The following is a 21,195-nucleotide window of genomic DNA, read 5'->3' as shown; positions in this document are numbered from 1 at the left end:
ACAAAAGGAAATAACACAATGAATGGAAAAGTCAACATAAAATCAATGTCATATGTCAATATTACTAGACTGTGCCTAAAATGCCTAACTTTACAACTTGAGTTTTCATTAATCTGAATAGCATATTGGTGTGACAGAGACAAGGTTATACCACTTTTTTCCCCAGAAGCTTTCATAAACCTAATGAAGCAAGTTCCAGCTGAAGAAATCCTTAGATCCTAAGTCTTGTTTCCTCCCCCATCCTTGTGTATCAAATTCCTCAAACATGATCTCAAAATATAATTTTCTGGAAGAATTCTATCTTGTTTATATTTCTATCAAAACCGTTTTGTACATTGAAAATCATTGCCTTCAGCACTAACTGCAGTGTGGTATAAAAAGATTCTATTTCAGATTTAAAAAGTGTATAAAAACTGTAAAGAATAGCCCACTACCTGCTGGGGTGAGACTTCACAGCTTCCTCAATCTTTCCAAGAGCTCCAAGGTCAAGTCTCATGACAGGACCACAAATCACATCATTAACAGGGTTCCCAGTAACATAGGTTATTGGCCTTAAATGGCTGCAACAGAAATGCATTGCATGAACATCATAAATCCAACAATTTTACAAATGTCATTAGGTTTAATGAGGCACCTTATGGTGACTAGGTCTTTTATTGACTTTAGGAAGGTTAACAGAGTTATACATTGTTTAATAATTTTTGTGGGATTGGGATTCATAGCACATCTCTCATTTCATTAATTGATAGGCATTTTATTAATTAAAGATGGGATATGATTTTAGCATATTATAATGGAACAACTTCCCCTTCTCATCCACAGCAAAGATTCAGGTCATTTGAACCCAACTGAACAATGCGATTATTTATCCTCTGTACAAACTTCTCACATGTACCTTTGTCTGACCATTATCCACATAGCCTCTTGTTTCTTTGTTTTTTTTACCTGTTTCTTTTGCTTCCTGTCAAATGTATTAATGCAGATCATCTCTTTATATTACAGCAGGTTCTGATAGCAGGGTAATGATGTTTTTTTCAAAATTCCCTGTTGGATTCTCTTATATTTATAAGCCCTAATTTTGAGCTCCCCATATGTGGAAACATCTTCCCTCCATCCACCTTATCAACACTTTACATATATGACCATCAGGTCAACTGTTTTCTGCAAAACTCTCTGTTATGTTGTCATCCTTATAAATGTTTTTTTTAAACCTTCTCCACTGCCTTTTAAATCCCCTTCTATAAAAGGGACAATGGAACTGTTCACAACACTCCATGTATGTCTTGAATAATTATATTCAATTTTAAGATGTTTTCCTTTTTTTTTAGGAATAAACCCCAGTATTATTTTTAATATCATTTAATGGACTTATCAACCTGCTTTATGACTTTAGTGATTAATAAATCTATACCCTTGGAACTCTTTCTCCTCTACCACATAGTAATAGTCGGTGGAACCATTACAGAATAGAAGAATGAACAATATGTACAGCATTATCGAACATTTGAAGATCTCTACATGCATGAATGGCTAATGGTCTGTTAGGATCTCTGAGAATGCCATGAACATAGAACAGTACAGCATAGGAACAGGCACCTAGGCCCACAATATCTGTACTGACCATGATGCCAAATTAAACTAATCACATATGCCTGTATGTGATCCATATCCCTCCACTCCCTGCATGTTTATATGTCTGTCTAAATGCCTCAAGAAAATATAAGCAAAGAGGTTGACAATGAAGGAATTAATTTCCAGGATTGATTGATCACAAAATGAACCAAACCTGCTCGAAGTTAGGGACAACCCTCAAAGGAACATTTTCTCAGCTTCACTGGGCAGCAGCCAGAAATTGTGAAGTTAGCTTGCCTTACTCAGAGCCAAGATCTTAATAAACTAGAAGCAACCAGTGTCATCTAGTTCTAGTGAGATAACAAACAATGGGACCATGCTAAGACATTTCCAAAGATATCCAGAGTCTCAATAGCTGACAGAAAACTGATCATTACAATGGTAATAAGGGATAAATGGGGGCAAAGGCTAAGACAGAGGTACCTAAGAGGCTTGGTCATAAGATCCAACTGGAGGGTGAGATTCATCTATGAAGTGTCAGGAGCAATTCTGTGCTCCTCTGTAACTGACTAGCTCAGGACCAACAACTAGGATGCTACACAACTGATGAAGTGGAAAATGGAGGTGATACACTGGTAGCCAATAGTCCAGCTGCAACAGGATGAAGATGGACAAAATGTATCAAACTTGGATTGGACTATTAATGAGATACTGTCTCACTGGAGGAGAACAGAAGAAATAAGAGGGAGATGGGTCACGGAAACAGGATTTAACTCCTTATCGAACCCTGGAACAGCATAAAAACCAAGGATTGCAGACAACCCACACACCAGGACTCACAAGAACAAAGGAAGCCACAAGTCTCACTCAGAGTCATTGCCTCATGTTTTAACAGGTGCTAAGAAAACTCTGCAAGGTGTGAGCAACTGTATGTTTTCTTTGCAATTAAGTTTGAATAAAGCTAGGTATACCTGTCTTCAGTTGTCAGTGGTATGTCTCTAATATAAATGTGAATTCAGCACAACACCATTCAAATACTGTCTAAGGGCTTGTATTTGTTCCTATCAAATCATCACCATATCGCTATTGAAATTAATTTCCCAATTGTATACATATTCTTCAAATCTATCTTTGTCAATGTTCTCCAATTATCCCTCAATGTGATGCCATCCCAAATTTTGAAACTGTAAAGTTCACAAAAACAAATTCTTTATACAAATGGTAGTTAACTGTAGACCAAGAAGCCAAAGTTACCTTCTATTTGTCAGCAGTTAAGAGTAACTCCTATTACTCCTTGTCTTTGTTTTGCAGCCAGTTTATTATCCATTCCGCCACTTGTTCCCTGATCGCTTATGCTCCGGTTTTTGTCATTGGGATTTGTCATTTTGGATCTAATATTAGCTGTTGCTAATGGAACGCAAGGAAAAAGTGAGTAATTAATAGATTTTATTGAATGTTGAAAGAACTTATAAATGGGAACCAGTTCTGACAAAGGTCTTGGACTTGGAATGTTAACTGTTTTTCTTTCCAAAGATACTGCCTGACCTGCTGAATGTTTCCAGCTTTTACTTTTTATACACTATAAAAAAAACCTGTGAAATAAAATTATTTCAGTAGAAATAAATAGTATATAACAATTGCATTCTCAAAGCAGAAACTGTATTTTGATGGACACTGCTTAACTGAAAAAACAGAATGAGCAGAAAGAAAAAGGATTATAATTATTGAGCCAATTATGATATTGTTCTATAATATGGTGGTTGTCCATTTGCTAGAGGTTCAATAAAGTGATGATGAATGACCAATGTACCTCATTACTTCAGCAGTTCAGTCCTCCAGCTCTGTTCATGTGAACTGTGACCAAATGAGAATGCACATTCACCTGGAGTTCTCAGTATTTGTAGATTTTTAATCAATAAATGGTGAAAGTTGCAAGAATGCTCTGGAGATGTGAGATATATGCAGCAAAGGACCTAAATTCAGGTGCTTAGGAGAAAGGTACAAAATGACTCTCAAATCCACCAATGTCAAAGTGGGAAATGTCTTGTATTTCTCAATAGTTATACCACTGTTAGTCCAAAGAAGAAAATCAAAGAATTATCACTGCATACTTGAGCAATATACTTGAGTAACATAAAGCTAAATACTTGAGTAACAAAGCTAAATACGAGACTGATCAAGAAGCAGAAAAATTGCATGCTCTTATCAGGTGGATATAGTCTGGGTGCTACAGTCTACAGATAGATTCTGATCATCCAAATATTTTATTTGTCCATTAAAACCAAAAGTTAGTATTCAGGTACAGCAAGTAAACAGGAAATCTAAAGAAATGTTGGCTTTTATTACAAGGGGTATTGAGTATAGAAGTAGGGTCATTTTGATACAACTTTACGGGGTGCTGGTGAGGCCAACAGCTGGGTATTGCATACAGTTTTGGTCTCCATATTTAAGGAAGGATGTGCTTACATTGGCGTCAGTGTTGAGGTGGTTTATTAGGTTGATTCCTGAGCGGAGGAGTTGATACATGAAGAAAAGCTGCACACTTTGGGCCTATATTCACTGGAGTATAGTTAGTCTTAATGAAACAAGATTCCAAGGAGGATGCCAAGAGGATGTTTCCCCTGGTGGGAGCATCTTGAACTAGGGAGCACAGTTTCAAAAAAGGAATCACCCATTTCAGTTGAAGATGAGGAGGAACTTCTCTCAGAAGGTCTCCAATCTTTGGAATTCTCTACCTCAGAGATTTGTGGCAGAGTCATTGAATACATTCAAGACAGAGATTGACAGATCTTTAAACTACAAGAGAGTCATGGGGAATGGGGAGAGAGTGGGAAAGTGGTGTTGAAATCAAGATTGGATCAGCCATGGTATTATTGAGTGGCAGACCAGAGTCAAGTGCGGAATTGCTTCATTTGTGCTCCTGGTTCTTCTATTCTTATTGACATCTGCTTTTACCTAATGCATTATCATCCTGCCCCATGTACCTAATTTAGTGGGAAATAGGTTATTCCTCATTTGGGTTTATTGTAAATTAATTACCATAAAAGTGACTTTATTTCTTCTCAAAAATCTAAATCTACCTCCTACCACAAGATTTATCTGGACATAATTAAAGCCAATACAATTTCTATTAAATCTATAGCACTATGGTGTTCAGTATGTTTTGTCACATTTTCACTTAGCAAAAATCATTGATCTATATTGTCTATTTTTTGACCTTGTGCACTCACTCTTTTTTTACACACACACACACACACACACACACACACACACACACACACACACACACACACACACACACACACACACACACACACACACACAGTTTCTCCAGTATGAGGAGGAATTGAGACAATGAATACTGAGTGTCTCAAAGAAAAAAATATCAGATTTTGGAAATCTGAAATATAATCAGAAAATATTAAAACATACTCAACAGGTCAGGTAGAATCTATCAGGGAAATAGGAGTTAACCTTCTCGGTCAATAACCTTTCATTAGTGTGATGAAATCCTTAATGAAAGGGCATTGACCTGAAGTGTTATCTCCTTCTCCCTCTCCCTATCACCCAAATCTCCAAAGTTGCTGCCTGACTCACTGCGTATTTCCAGCATTTTCTAGTTTTATTATTTGCATGGCTTTAATGGAGATGTCCCAGACACTGCTTCTGAAGATAAGACTCCAGTTGAAGGTACGATGGTCAATGATGAAATGACTGCATGGACCTACAACACTAGAAATGTTATTTAAGTAGAGGGCAGGAAGGTTTAGATGATATCTTAGATTGGATCCTATGACAATGTCTTGAGAGATCTTTCCATCATCTGCACCAATTCCCTCTGCTGACATCCCTCAATAGGTCCAGGTTGGCTTTGAGATTGTGGAAATTTTGAATAAGGGCTTGCCTTGCTTTGACTTTCCAAGATAGTAACCCAAAAGATACAAATGTTGAGTGGTCATGATACTGGATTAGCAAGCAGAGGTTGAGGCTGCACATCACCTCATACTAACTGAACAAATATGACCAGCTACCCTGTTGAAAAATAGATGAAGTAGCCAATTATCATGTACTTGACAAAGGGTTCTGAACTTCCTATGCCAAATTCCTGTATCATTTTCCATGCACATAATTTCAATGGCTGTGCCCTCAAAGAACCTAGAGTTATTGCTTTGGGGGACTCATCCCATTTGGAAGCACATTTAGGGCAGATTTATCTTGGCAGTGTATACTAAAGAGAAATACATCAGAAGAACGATTGGCAGCAAATTAATTCACCAGTGCCAAGAACTTGAGTCACCTTGAGGGAATGTGTGAATGGGCAGCTGGAAGGAATCTTCTGTGAGTAATGTAGATAATGCATATTCTCATTATTAGCCAACACATTCAGCCCCATATTTTAGTAACTTGGCACAGTGAAAAGGCAGAAAGTGAACACAAGCATTCACCAGATCAGCAGCTGGCAAAGTTCTATAAATTATTTTTCTATGATGGAGTAAAATGTAAAGTGCAAATGATCTTTCTACCAACCTTGTATGGATCAGAGGCATCTTCCTCAAGCACTTTCAGTTCAACCCATAAGAAAAACTGTGTTGAAGTAATCTTGTTTTCTTGATCTATGCTACCTTGGATGAGATGTTTATTACAGGGTGACCTTCTCCTTCAAATAAGGAGATCATTTTGACCTGTTTGCAATCAACACTCTGAGTTGAAGTCTGCTAATATGTAGGGTCATCAACCTGATATGTCAACTTTACTTTCTCCTGACTTGCCTAGCTTCCCTAGCATTCCCTATTCCCATATCAGAACTGGCCAATTCTGAAACAAACTCGAAATGGCAGTTATCTGAAATTGCTGAATTCAGTGTTGAGTCTCAAGAGCTCTAATGCGTTTAGACAAGGTGAGACGTTGTTCCTCAAGCTTACATTTGACTTTATTGAAAGAGTGTAAGAAGTCAATGACACAGAGGCCTGAATAGGATTGGGTTGGAGAACTAAAGTGACAGGCATTTGGAAATTCTGCGTTACCCTTGCAGACTGAACAGAGATGTTATATTATCGTCTGACCCTTGTTTGATTTCTCCAATGTAGATTCAAACACATTGTAGGCGTTGAATGCAATACACTGAACTAGAAGAAATGCAAGTGGACCTTTTTTTTCCCCTATTGAAAGCAAGGATAGGATTTCCCTTGCCCTCACTTTCCATCCCACCAGTCTCTACATTCAATGGATCACATTCCTAATTTCTGTCACCTTCAATGAGATGCCCCAAGCAGACACATCTTCCCCTCCCCTTTCAGCATTCCAAAGGGACCATTCCCTCCGCAACCACCTGGTTCACTCTTCTACTCCACTGACACTCACTTCCCTCCTCGTGAGGAGATGCAACATCTGCCCTTTTATGTTTTCCCTTCCCACCATCTGGGGACCCAAACAGTCATTCAAGGTGTAGCAGCAATACACTTGCACTTTTTCCAATTTAGTGGACGTGCTTTCAGCTGCCAAGGCCCAAAGTTCTGAAAATTCCTCCCTAAACTTCTCTGCCTCTCCACCTCTTTTACCTTCTTTAATTTGCTCCTTAAAACCTATCTCTTCAAATAAGCTTCTGGTCATTTGCCCTAATATCCTTTGTGGCATGGAGTCAAGTTTGGACTGATAATGTTTCTGTGAAGTGCCACTGAATGCTTTGCTATGTTAGCAATACGTTAACATGTTAGCTATTTAAGTGGAAGCTGTTGATGTTAATCTGGTTTTTGGAGACACAAGGAACTGCAGATGCTGGAATCTGGAGCAAAAAACAAATACCTGTAAGAACTCAGTGGGTCACGGTTATGGCAGGCACGGTACTGTAGCGGTTAGCGTAACGCTTTACAGTGCCAGTGACCTGGGTTCAATTCCCGCCACTGTCTGTAAGGAGTTTGTACGTTCTCCCCGTGTCTGCATGGGTTACCTCCGGGTGCTCCTGTTTCCTCCCATATTCCAAAGACGTACAGGTTAGGAAGTTGTGGGCATGCTACGTTGGCGCCAGAAGCATAGCGACACTTGCGGGCTGCCACCAGAACACTCTACGTAAAAAGGTGCATTTCACTGTGTGTTTCGATGTACATGTGACCAATAAAGATATCCCATCCCATCCCATCCTGCATTTGTGGAGGCAAAGGGATCGTCGACATACTGGGTTGAGACCCTGTATCAGGACTGAGAGTGTAGAGGGAAGATAGCCTGTATGTAGAGGGGTGAAATAGAGGCTAGTAGAAGATAGGTGGCACTAGATGAGGGGGAGGACAATGGGCAGATGGGTGAAGGCATAGGAAAGGTGAACCAAAGGAGAAGGAACCCAGGTAGATAGGTATGTGGGTGATGGATAGATGGAACCAGATGGAGGATGGTGAAGTGTCTAGGTAACAAGGGGGGAGGAGGAATGGAAAAGGTGAATAAAAGGCTCCCATCAGTGTCCCCCCAGCCCCCCAGGATCTCTGTCCTTTTATTGCTGAAACTCTTTACATCAGTAAAGTTTTATTTTGAACAGACATGAGCAAGTCAACTTATGCTGGTGCTTGTGGATCAGACAGAGCTCTTTCAGTCGCTCTATATCCAACCCAATCAACGTACTGTTTAGTTCCTTTCTCCCTCATCTGCTTATCCATCCTCCCCTCGTCCATTGTTTTAATTAGCTATTTCCTCTGGTCACATGTTCCACATTCTGAGCACACTTGAAGTGAAAATAGTTTCTTCTAAATTCCGTATTGGATTTATTGATCATGTGATAATTATTTTCTTTAGTTACCATCTCCTCCAGAAGTAGAAATATTTTCTCAATGTCTATCCCAATATACCCTCTCATTATTTTAAAGACTTCCATGAGGTTAACACTCCGTTTCTCTTATAGATACAACATTTTAGTTCTAGTATCGTACTTACGAATTTTGAACTTTCTCCATTGCTTCATATCACTTAAATATCAAGAGATCAGAACCATGCTGATAACTCTAAGCATGATCTAGCAAGGTTTAACATGACATCTCTGTTTGTCAATTTTATCCCTCCATAAATGAACTTGGTTCACTTTTTAAAAGTTGCCCTATTAACCTGCAGAACTACAGCGGTGTCCAATCCACTTGCACTCTTAACTCTTATTGTTTTGTAGTCAGCTTGCATTTTACATTATGTTCCCTGCCTCTTAACTTGATAATGAACTTTGCTTTTTTAAAAATCTGCACATATTCAATCTGTTATATATTACCACATACAAGTTCAGCAACTCGAGGAAACTTTGTGAAATCTCCATTTTTTTAATAAGATTCTTTCTTAATTAAACTCATACATTGTAATGGTTGACAAATACTGCATATGACCTATCATATATGGAAATGCTATGTGATTTGGACTGTTCTTTTTGTGAATGCCTAGGCTCTGTTTATGACAATCTTTTTTGCAAAAATTTCAAAATTTATATGGTTGTGCTTATAATTGGCAGTTACAATTTCAAAGTCCTCATTTAATATTAGCTGCACAATCTATTATTTGTACTGTGTGGCACCTCTGTAACTTAGCGTGCAATAGAACTACAAAGTCATTGAGGGATCAACCATTCATTACAAAGCAGGATGAAGACTGGCACATTGGAACCACCGTAATCTAAAACAGGGAAAAAAAACTAGTTCCCATACTTGATTAAAAGTGAAATAATGATTAGTTAAGCTATCTTATCCTTGGCCCACTGTTGAAAAGTCGCAGAATCCTATGGAGTATCTGTCAAAATTAAGCATGCTTGTATATACTTTTTCGCAATTGCAATGTGTGATGTGCAAGAACATCCTCCTCACTCCTCGGAATGATATGCTTAAAACCAATAAAAACCTTAGAAAGGAAACCATGTCAACGTTGTCATCATAAAAAAGCTCGTATTTACTCTTTAAAGCGATGTGCAGAGGTTGTTTCACTTTCAATTTTTTAGGGGAGCTATAGTTCTAAAAGAGAAATTTCAAACAGCAATCCCTATCCCCCAAACGTCCCATAATGTCAAACATTTTAATGTTAACAAATAAAGAAATGTTGTTAAAGCGATTTCTACAAAGAAGTGCTGGTCATAACCTCTCAAAAGATAATTTTCACGTACCAATGCTTCGTGACAGAAGGGAGCCACACTTTAACCCAGAGCCCCGGCGCGTCCCCCTCAATACCGTCCCCTACCGTCCACAGCCTGCCAGCCGCTGGATGAGAGACGCCTCCCTATTGGGTGCCGGCAAGGAAAAGTTTTTTTATGGAGGGCTGCAATTGGCTGGAGGGGTGATGCCGGAGCCTCGTTCCTAAGCTGCTCGCCTGGTGGCTGACTTGGCTCCCGAGAGGGGGGGATGGGGGGAAGCGAGAGACGGAGATGGCAGCGGGCCGACGTGAGGGCGACTGTGTGGGGTGTGTGTGAAATCTGTCGGCGGAAGGAGGCGAGGAAGGCCGCGGAGCTGGAGGAATCGAGAGCCGGCGCGCAGGCAAGGCGAGGCGGGGAAGGGCAGGACGGGAACGGCGCCTGAGATCAGCGGAGAGCGGCTGCTGAAGTGGGGGATCCACCGCTGGCCTCCGGGCCCGAGTGGCGGCTCGGTGTTGGCGCAGTGAGGGAGGCAGAGGGAAGCGGCGCCGGCGGGCGCTTCAAACAAGCGATCCAATAAATATTACTCCACGGCCTGGCACCGACAGCGGGAGGAGGCGGGGAGGCTGCAAAAAAATAACCATAACCCCAGTAGTTGCGGCAGCGAAGGCCCGGATCCCCCGAACCGCCTTCCACAGGATGAACTCGGTCAGGGCAGCCAACAGGCGACCGAGGCGAGTATCGAGGCCGCGCCCCGTGCAGGAGAGAAACAACGCCGCGGGTAAGAGAGCGGGCGCCGGGGGAGGGAGGGTGGGAGGGAGGCTGAATCCTGAGTGAGGGCCTTGGACCAACCTCCGCTGGCTGCCCCTGACCAACCTAAAGCCTACAGGTTAGAGACCGAATGGAGAGACCGAGGCTGCCCTACCACAGTTTAGGCCGCGCTTTGTTTGTGCCTTGGCACAATCCTGTGGTGGCAGCATGTTTGAACCCCCTCACCACCTTCCCTCTGGTGTGTAAATTTCACATAAAATGGAGCCGATCGGATAAACACCTTTTTCAGGGAGAGTGTAACATCGGCATTTAAGATGTCCATTAGCTATTTAAAATATGTAATGTGGTGCTAAAATCACGCATGAAATCACACTTACCGTACATTATGGGGTTCACTTTGTCCACTCTTTTCCGCCGTCCCTCTTTCTCTTTAAATGGTCTCTCGGTGTCTGAATGTTTGCTGCGTAGTTGCCTGAAAGTGATCGTATCCCCATGTCGAGTCTACGGGATCAATCTATGCTGTGCCACTCAAAGTCCATGTCTGTATTTGAAGTGGCTTTCTTTAATTTGATCTTGTGCTTTTTATTGCTCCAAAGCAATTGGCTTGAAGTTTTTTTTTGTATAAAAGTTTTGCTTTTTGACAAGCCTTTTTGCAGATCAAAAACAAGAATTGTGGTGTTTCGATATCAACCCCAGGGCTATTATATGCGTGTCATTTTTACATAGTTGTGTTTGTGTTTGCAGAAAAATCACTTTAATTTGCTTTCAAGTATTCGCAAGTATCAAAAAGGGTTGCTATTTTCTTGTAGTTAATATGATAAGGATTATATTTTGTCAGGTCTAGGTATACGCTTGTGTCATAGTGTGGGAGGAATGTAGGCACCTTAACTAGGTTTGTCCATTGAGTAACTGCTGTAATGGCCACTAAAGGCTGATCATATGGTGTTACTCATCAGATCTCAAAATGGTGTCAGATTAGAAGTTGCAACGTATATGCCTAAAATTAATTATACCAATTGATGTCACTTCATCTATGTGCAAAATATTAAAATATGCAAATTGTTTAAATATTTTATCAAGCAGCTTCTGTTTTGATTTTTTTGTACAACTATTTTTGATTTAATATTTCAAAAGATCAGTATGATCTCTGTAATTTAGTATGTACAAATTTCATGGTTTTTGTTAAAATGTTTTTTTTCAAACACGGGTAACTTCAATTTTTTTTCCAAATCCAACTATCATTGAAAACTGTCATTTTGTTTACAACACAAGCAAGGAGACAGATTATAGAAATTGTTGAGGGTTTGCATTCCTCTGCTGTCAAGCAATTAACGCATGTGTGATGGTATATTAATAAATCATGTAAAGATACTGTGACAAAGAAAGTTTGTTTCTATAAACAAGTAACAGAGTATAAGATGTACCTGGTCTATCCGAGATAAAAGATGGTAATGATGCTGAATGCTCCAAATGGCTCAGGAGATTTATCCAGTGAGCTGTACTCAAATTTCCGCAGCAAAATTTGTCCTGGGCCTGCTCTGAGTTATTTGATCTCAACTGGGGCTGAAACAGGGTTTGTGTAATTGTTTTTACTGTGGAAAATTTTAGTGGAATTTCTACTTGCTTCACTAGATAATGATTGCACTGCAGAACTCTGATAACAAGCTTGGTCCTGGCTGTGATGCTTTCTCTGGATGAGTAGCCTGCTGACACTTAGTGAGGACTCTTGTATAATCATGAGTTAGTTGGAAGCACCAGTGGGACAGTATCTCAGCAAGATGGGGAAAACTTAGAGAGTGATAAATTTGGGGGAAAATCATAGATGAGTGTAACACTTGAACATCTCTTGATAGTAGTGTTGTTATGAAATGTCATGGAGCATAATAGATTTCATTGGCATACTTAATATCATTAATACTTTTCTACACTCATTTTTGCCAGCGTCCTGTCATGACCATTAATTGACAGATTGTTCTGTTAATAACGTTATAATATGGTATATTCAAATTCAGCATTTAACATACAAGAGAACACATACAGATGTTTGGTATTTATAAAGGCAGCCTTAATCATTAAATGTTACTGAACATTTTGAAGCAACGTCTGACAAATTTATTTAAATGTGCAACAAATTTGTTAGAGTTTTTTGAGGAAGTCTTGATCAGAGCAGATAGACTGGAATCAACAGACATATTTGTGTTTCCAGAAGGCCTTTGAGAAAATGCCTCCCAAAAGGTTAAGTCACAAGAACTCATGGTATTAGAGGTAATATATTAGCATGAATAGATAATTGGCTACCAGGCAGGATGCAGCATGTGGGGATAGGAGGTCACTTTCAGGTTGGCAACCTGTGACTAGTAGGGTCCCACAATCTGTGCTGGGATTGCAATTGTTTACAATATATAATGACTGACTTGGAAGGAAGCAAATCTATGATAGCCAGATTTGTGGCTGACACAGTTAGGTGGAAAGGCAAGTTGTGAGGTGGATACAATTTAAAAGTTGGCAAATAGAAATGATGTGGGGAAAATGTGAAGTTCATTTTAGAAGAAAGAATAGTAATATTTGAATGGAGAAAAATTGCAGAAAGTTGCAGCACAAAGGGATTTGGGCGGTCTTTGTGTATAAAAAGAAAATGAAGGCTTTCATGTGTCCAGCAGGTAAGAAGAATGGAATATTGGCCCTTATTTCAGTGGAGTTGGAGTATAAAAGTAGGGAAGTCTTACTGTGGCTCTACAAGACATGAGTGAGACCACATCTAGACAACCGTGAACAATTTTGGTCTTTTTTAAGGAAAGATATACCATTGGAGGCAGTTCAGAGAAGATTCACTGGAATGATCCTGAGTATGGAGGGGTTGTCCTATGAGGAGAGGTGAATAAGTTGGGACTCTATTCATTGGCGTTTAGAAGAATGAAAGCTAGTCTCCAAATATAAGATTCTTAATGGGGCTAGACATGGGAAATGATGAGATAATGTTTCCTGTCATGAGTGAGTCCAGAATCAGGTGTGGTCTCAGAATGAGTGGATAACCATTTAAGACTGAGACGCAGAAGAATTTCTTCTTTCAGAGGGTTGAGAGTCTTTGGAACAGCTTGCAGAGAGTTATTAAGACTGAGAGATTTTTAATCAGTGAGGGGATCAAGGGGAAGAAGGTCAGATCTGTCATAATCCTGTTGAATGGTGGAGAGACCTTGAGGCTGAACAGCCTTCTCCTGTTCCTACTTCCTACACGGCTGTTAGTATTTGGTCCGTCTGGTCTTGGATTGGCAATAGAGTAACTTTTGTAATGGCTCAAAAGATGGATGGAACCCAAGTTGCAAATTTATATTTCTCCTGTTTCCAGGTTTGACTATATCCCTCTTTTTTTAATTTTGCCTAAATTTGATATGAAAGTTTAGTGTTATGTAGCAAGGTGCTCTGGAAGAGTTGGGTGATTAATAAGCCTTTACCTTAATTCTAACGATATCAGGCTTTTACTGCAATGGGGTGATCTTGGGATCTCTCTCACCTCTCTTTGGGTTCTACTGGGACCTCTGACAGCCCCTGTGTTGGCTGCCCTAAGGGTCCTGGATTCACTCTCCAAGAATGAGAGATGGGCTGTAATACAAGGTTTTCACTTTAGTGGGAACAACAGAAAAACTGAGACATGAGATTGTGCAGATGCTGGAATCTGGAGCAAAACACAAAAAATGCTTTAGGAACTCAGCAGGTCAGGCAGCATCTATGGAGGGAAATGAACAGTTGATGTTTTAGGTCCAGACCCTTCGTCAGGACTGGAAAGGAAGAGGGCAGAATAAAAAAGGAGGGGGAGGAGCACAGGCTGGCAGATGATAGGTGAATCCAGGTGAGAGGGGGAAGGTGGGTGGAAGAGGGGGGGATGAAAGGGAATGATGTGAGAAGCTGGGAGGTGATAGGTGGAAGAGGCAAAGGGCTGAAGAAGAAGGAATCTGATAGGAGAGGACAGTAGACCATGGAATAAAGGGAAGGCGGTCAGGAACCAGGGGGAGGTGATGGGCAAGTCCTGAGGGGAGGGGAAAGAGAAGGGGTAAGGGGGCCAAAGGAATGAGGGAAAACAAAGGGGGGGGGGAAGGAGAGATCAATATTGATAGAAAAACTATATTTTTAAAACAGGGAGCAGCTATTAAATGTTTGTATTCATAAGAGATTTGGGTGAATCAAAGTTAGCATGCAGTTAGGCTAGCAAAGGGCAATTTTGTCTTTATTGTAAAGGGATTGGAGTACAACAGGAGTCTTGTTACAGTTGTACTGGGCTTTGTTTAGATCAGATCTGGAGCATTGTGTAGAATGTTGTTGTCATTGCCTTAAAAAAAACCTATAGGCCTTGGAAGCAGTTCAACAGATGTTTACTAGATTAATTCCAGGGATATGAGAGCTATCACATTGGGAGAGCCAGGGAAGAAATTGTTGGGTCCCTGGCAGATGGTTGTACCATCGTTAGCCATGGGTGAGGTACTGGAGGGGTGGCTGATGTTGTGCCTTTATTCAAGGACAAGCCAGGGCACTACAGGCCGGTGAACCTAACATCAGTGGTGGAAATATTACTTGAAGGGATTCTAAGAGATAGGATCTACCTGCATTTGGAAATACAAGGGCTAATTAGAGATCGTCTGCATGGCATTGTGCATAATGAATTTGATTTGAGTTTTTTGAAGAAGTGACTAAGGATGAGGGCAGGACGATAGATATTGTCTACATGGACCTTAGCAAGGCCCTTGACAAGGTAGACTGGTCCAGAAGGTTAGATTATATGGGATCCGGAGTGAGCTAGCCAATTGGATACAAAATTAGCTTGGTGATAGGTGTCAAAGGATAGTGGTGGAGGCTGGTTTTCAGATTGGAGGCATGTGACCAGTGGTGTGCTGCATGGTCAGTGCTGGGTCCACTATGGTCCATCATCTGTATTAATGATTTGGATGAGAATGTAGTTGGCATGGCTAGTAAGTTTGTGGATGATACCAAAATAGGTGGTGTAGTGGACAGTGAAGAAGGTAACCTAAGATTACAACAGGATCTAGATCAACTGGGAAAGTGGGTAAAGGAATGGCAGGTAGATTTTATCTTGGACAAGTGCGAGTTGTTACATTTTGGGCAGTTGAACCAGGGCAGGACTGGCAAAGTAAATGGCATTGCCCTGGAGAGTGTTGTAGAACACAGAGACCTAGGAGTACAGGCACATAGGAGACACAAGAAATTCTGCAGATGCTGGAAGATTAACAGGTACATAGTTCCCTGAAAGTGGCGACGCAGGTAGACAGGGTGGTGTAGAAGGCATTTGGCACGCTTTCTGTCACAGGTCGGGGCACTGAGTGCAAGAGTTGTAATGTCATATTACGTCTGCATGAAATGTTGGTGAGATAACACTTGGAGTATCATGTGCAATTCTGGTTGCCTAGCTGTAGAAAGGATGTCATTAAGTGCAAAAGGGTGCAGAAAAGACTCTCAAGGATGTTGCAGTAACTGGAGGGCTTGAGTTATAAGGAGAAACTGGATAGGCTGGGGCTATTTTCTCTGGAGCTTGGCAAGTTGAGTGGTGACATTATAGAGGTGTGTAAAATCATGAGAGGCATAGATAAGGTGAATGGTCTTTTCCCTAGGGTAGGGGAATCTAAAACTAGAGTGCATAGGTGTAGGTTGGTGGGTATATGCTGACTTATCTCATGAGGCGAAGATAAAGAAATGTCTATTGTACAAGGGTTAGAATTGTGTGTTTGTGATTAACAAGAGATGGCATATTGAGAGGATAGCCTTGATTGTGAATCAACAAATTCTAATTGAAGGAGAGATTTAACAATGCTTAGGTAGGTGAATTCAAAGGAGTTTGTGTTGGAGGAGCCAAGTTAATAGAGAGGAGAGTAGAGAGACTGAGTAATAAACTTGGGCTTGAAGGTGGTGGTAATGATTTTGAGGGAAGAAGTATGGAGCAAGGCATGGACATGAAGGAAACTAAACAAGAAACTAGCATCCACATTTGAGGGCATATTGTGGGATGAAGTTGAATTATGTTCTATATTGTTTTCTTGAAGACAGTAGTCAAAATGGAGTAGATTCAGTAGACTTTTAGGGGTGGGGGGAGGTGAGGAAAATGAAATATTGGCTGAAATACATTAATGCACATGGAGGTGATTAGCAACTGTTTGATAACCTTGCAGCAAAGTCCAACCTACCCAAAATAGGAAAATGTTTGTCTCGCTGGTAATGGGAAGCAGGAAAAGGTAGCTGAATGGATGTTCTTGGTTTTGAAAGCAAAGTTGTCTGACAGCTCTCCACATTTGATGAAGGGAAAAATCTAAGATAGTTCATAGTGGGAAAGTAAATATGTCTTTGCTTAGTGCTGATGTTGAAGGAACAGTGGTTGTGAGAGAAGGGGCTGAGGTCTACTGGCATTTAATCTCCTCCTATCAAATCTGGTAATTGAAAATCCAATTGCATGCTTGGTATGGTCAAGCATGTACATGAAAAGTATTGGGAGATGAGGCAAATTTGGGAGAAATACCAGGAGTGAGTTGAAGGTTACCAGAAGATGCAGATTAGATGCAACTGAAAAGGCCCCAAGTGGCAAGGGGAATTCTTTGGATGCAAAGAATGCACCGCTTCAGAGTGGTGAAAGAACTTCAGTAGTGATTTTCAAAAATGTGTTAGATAAATACTTCATAACAAAAAAATGGTAGAGTGTGAGTGAGAAGAACAAGGTGAGTAGGACTAATTGCACAATTCCTTGAAGAGCAGCACAAGTGGCTGAATGGCCCACACTGCCTGCTTCAAAAGCCAAACACTGGGCAATATAATAGGAGCACTGCATTCATGCATTAAGTACACTTACAGTATACTGAATAGGTTTGCTAGTGAGTAGAATATTAGTACATCAACTACAGTAAGAATGCTGTAAGAGTATTTGGATGTTGCTTAAGCCTTTCAAATTTATTGAAACTCAGTTAGACAACAGTACTGAAACCTGTATTGTGCATGGTCTGCAAGCTCCTACAAATCGGAACAACTAGCTTTGACCATTGAAAAGAACCTTGGGATGAATTAAAAGCTAGAAATAAGGTACCAGTGTAAAACAACTCTCAACCAAATGTGACTGAATACTTTATAAGGAATTAAGTACAATGCCACATGTTGGATGCTTTTCAACATGTTGTAATGTGTTTTGCATTATCTTTTGCATCATGCATAGGCGCTCCCCTTCTTACCCTGGAGAATCGAGAGTCAATTGTACTACAGATGCTATCATAACGTGTGACTGTGGATATGTGTTGGAAAGTTGATCTCAAGGGAAAGGCCGGTAAAGTCAGAGGTCAAGAATGAATTGAAATTACTTGCACAAACTTGCATCTTGGGTATAAATAGCTAAAATACAGCATTTTTCTTGTGAAAGTAACTAATGGTCCAACTAATTGTCTTATTGTATTGGACAAATGTACAATGCTTGTTGTTCTGTCTTGAATCATAGTTGGTGAATTGCTTTTTTGGGCTCTTGTCCACAGATTCTTCTGGTTTTTTAATAAGTGGAAGAAATCAGCCCCAATACCTAGAGATCTGCCTTAAAACTAACCTTTAAGAACCATTCAAAATCTTATATTGAGAAGAAAGAGAGGTGTGTAATTTGTAATCTAATAGAATTTTGAATACTGGTGGGATGGATGGAAGGGAACAGAATGGATGGAAAAGGTGAATTGGATGAGGAAAATAAAGTTAAAGTAGAAGGAATATATACAGGAAATGAAAGCTGATCAGGTAAAATCAATTGGACTTTTAAAATGATTCTGTAGGATTTATGTTTATGTAGCTTGTGTACCACAATTAACAATTTATTTCAGCATAATTGTAAATGAGTGGCATAAGTTATGTTGAAACAAGCATTTTCTCTGGATATTTAGGTGTGGAATGTATGCATTAAGAGTATTAAAGATGCTGGATTTTTAAAGCATAAAATATATTCCTTTCTGTTTAACATTTTTCCCTTTTTTTGGTATTTAAAGGAATAGCGCTGAGATTCTTCTTCGAATTCTGAGGTACAGTTGTAGGGCCTTTTTGTTTTACACTGTGTGACTGCATAGTATGGTGTGTTGAGCGTTGTCAGACTTGAGCTGAAAGTTTGAAATTGCATATGCAATTGAAGCTAAACCCATTGTTAATATTGAATCAAATGTTGCCAGAGGTGTGAGGAAAAGTGGGTAGAAGGTCACAGGTCAACTATGATTGAATGGCAAAACAGGCGTGAGGACCTAAGTTGTGTACTTCTGTTTCTGTATAAACAAGAGTTATATAAATTTATAATTAACATTCCATCAGATCCATCATCAGCCCTTTGTCACTTCCATCTATCATCTCCCAGCTTCTGACATCATTTCCACTCTTCCCCCCCACCAGCCTATCACCCCGTTCACCTGGATCCGCCTATCACCTGCCAGCTCTTTCTCCACACCTTCTCTCCTCACACCTTTTTAGACTGGCTAAGCCTCTCTTTCTTCCAGTTCAGATGAAGGGTCTTGACCCGAAACATGGACTGTGCATTTCCCTCCAAAGATGCTACCTGACCCACTGAGTTCCTCCAGCGCTTTGTGTGTTGCTCCAGATTCCAGCAGCTGCAGTCTCTTTGTCTCCATATAAATTCATATCTGTGATTGATGTAAGTGAACAGAATTTAAAGAAAAATTTGTTGTTTGGTATTCCTCACATCAGTGTTGAACTATTTTGCAAATTGTCAAATTGACAAGATTGTCGTAACAATATGAAATTGCTGAGTAGCATTGTATGTTTTCACAAAATGCTTAGACCAGTTACTGTAAGTAACATAAGTGTGTGTCATTTAACTTTGGGAAAAACTGCTTGAGGTCTAGGTTTGAGTTTACGTGCAAGATGGAAATGGGCCTTGAAGTACATTTTACAGAATGCATGTTATTTTTAAAAAAATGAACACTCAGCTATAGCAGGTTTGGTGCAAAAATATCTGAAATTAAAGGATCTAAATAAAACCAAAATATATTACAGATAAGATTACTCGGTAGCAAAAATCAGAAAATATGAAGGAATGACTTGATACTGGATTTCTGTGTGAATTTGTTATTCTTTGTTTTTATTGAAATATCTATTATAAACCATATTATAGAAAGGATATGGAGGCATTGGGAAAGATGTAGAGAAGATTTATAAAGATGAAGCCAAAAAATGTAAGGGAATACGTATCAGCAAAAGGTAAACAGACTGTTTCTCTCTTCTCTTGAGAAAAGGGTGACCTAATGGAGACCCATAAAACTGCGCTAGGTTTTAATAAAGGAACTGAAGAGAGAATGTTGCCACATGTAGATAAAAAATTAACTAGAGGTGATCAAGTGAATGGTACAAATGTAATTTAAGGGATTCTGGACACATCTGAGGGGGAAGGGAATAGTGGGTTATGATAGATTAAGGAGGAGGGAGATTGGAGGATACTTGAACAGAGCATAAATGCAGACATGGGCTAGTTGGGCCACACGTTGTGGTTCTGTGCTGCATATCTGATATAATCTTTATTAGAAGCCAACTAGTGTTTGTTAAAGGCACAAGATACTGCAGATGCTGGAAAATGGAGCAAAAAAATAAACTACTGGAGGAATTCAGCAGGTCAGGTAGTACCTGTAGAATGAAATGGACAGTTAACATTTTGGGTTGAGATCCTACACCTGGACTGAATGAGTAGAAGGGAGACGGCCAATATAAGGAGGTAAGTGGAGTGGTGGAGCAAAAGCTGGCAAATGATAACATAGTCCAAGATCAGGAGAGCAGTACAAATGACAGAAGGGGAGCAGTGAGAGAGCTCCTGTCAAAGAGAGGAAGAAAACCAAAGTAGGCATACTTTGAAGAGATTTTGTGGTGGTGTTAGTAAAATGGAGGCATGAGATTGCAGATGCTGGAATCTGGAGCAAGAAACAAATTGCTGGAGGAACTTAGTGGGTCAGGCTGCATCTGTAGAGAGAAATAGACAGTTGATGTTTCAGGTCGATCCCCTTCATTTGGACTGAAAGAGTAGAGGGGAGGTTATTACTGTTTGCTCAAGGGAAAATGTTAACTTTTGAAGTTTTCGCACTGATATCCTAAGAAATGGCAGTGAAGCGCTTCAGTCACATCCACAGCTGCATTGCCTGCATCTGGAAAGAGGAGGATTTTCTAGGTGACCTCATGATGTAATTGTAGTCATCTTCAAGAAAGGAGATAACTGTTAACAGAAAGGTCTTCCTGCTGTCTGCCACAGGAAATATTATTGGGGTCCTCTTTAAACTCCTTTTCAGTTGCTGAAGGGCTGCTCCCAAAACCATTGTGGGAATTCTGTCCATGGTTTTTTTTAACCTCACCAAAGCCTTAACTCCAATGGCACAGACTGGAAATGCTCAGAATTGGTTGCCTGCAGAAGTACATCTCCATCTTGCGTTTGCTGCACAACAGCATGCAAGCTGTGATATTAACTGATAGGTCTAGAATAGAATTATTCTTCGTTGAGATCAGTGTCAAACAAGGCTGTGTCTTTGCCCCAACGCTTTTCTCAATCTTTCTCACTCCAGTTTTGCATCCCTCTTCCTGATGAAGAGGAGCTAAACTTAGAGCCAAAGGAAATCTTTCAGCCTATGGTTAGGACACTCCAGAACCAAGGTTACATCACCTTCCAAACTGAAGCTACAATATGCAGATGTGCTTGCATTTGCGCACACTGAGGCTGAGCCCCAAGGTATTGATGCTTTCACTGATGCATAAAAGATGATGGACCTTGC

At 40.2% G+C, this 21,195-nt stretch overlaps 1 protein-coding gene and 1 long non-coding RNA gene across 3 annotated transcripts in view; one reads left to right on the top strand and one right to left on the bottom strand.

Annotated features, from left to right (window-relative positions):
* Nucleotides 1-10,894, bottom strand: part of LOC127567765 (uncharacterized) — a 28,295-nt gene extending 17,401 nt beyond the window's left edge. The window contains exons 1-3 of the long non-coding RNA XR_007955941.1: nucleotides 10,801-10,894; nucleotides 2,827-2,979; nucleotides 435-560 (exon numbers count right to left, since the gene is read on the bottom strand). This is a non-coding gene — a long non-coding RNA (uncharacterized LOC127567765). The remainder of the gene's footprint in view (nucleotides 1-434; nucleotides 561-2,826; nucleotides 2,980-10,800) is intronic.
* fbxo11b (F-box protein 11b) overlaps nucleotides 9,856-21,195 on the top strand; it is a 94,523-nt gene continuing 83,183 nt past the window's right edge. Inside the window, exons 1-2 of one of the 2 annotated variants that reach the window (XM_052010769.1) lie at nucleotides 9,947-10,433; nucleotides 18,430-18,462. Coding sequence is in view for 1 of the 2 variants with exons in the window: in XM_052010768.1 (XP_051866728.1) it covers nucleotides 10,352-10,433 (82 nt within the window). In the remaining variant the exon portion in view is untranslated. Of the gene's footprint in view, nucleotides 10,434-18,429; nucleotides 18,463-21,195 lie in introns of both variants that reach the window. The other variant, XM_052010768.1, reaches the window with a different exon arrangement.

This window comes from Pristis pectinata, chromosome 3, assembly GCF_009764475.1.
Source record: "Pristis pectinata isolate sPriPec2 chromosome 3, sPriPec2.1.pri, whole genome shotgun sequence".
NCBI lineage: Eukaryota > Metazoa > Chordata > Chondrichthyes > Rhinopristiformes > Pristidae > Pristis > Pristis pectinata.
Note: the sequence above shows the minus strand (reverse complement) of the source record. Positions and strands in the feature narration are given on the sequence as shown.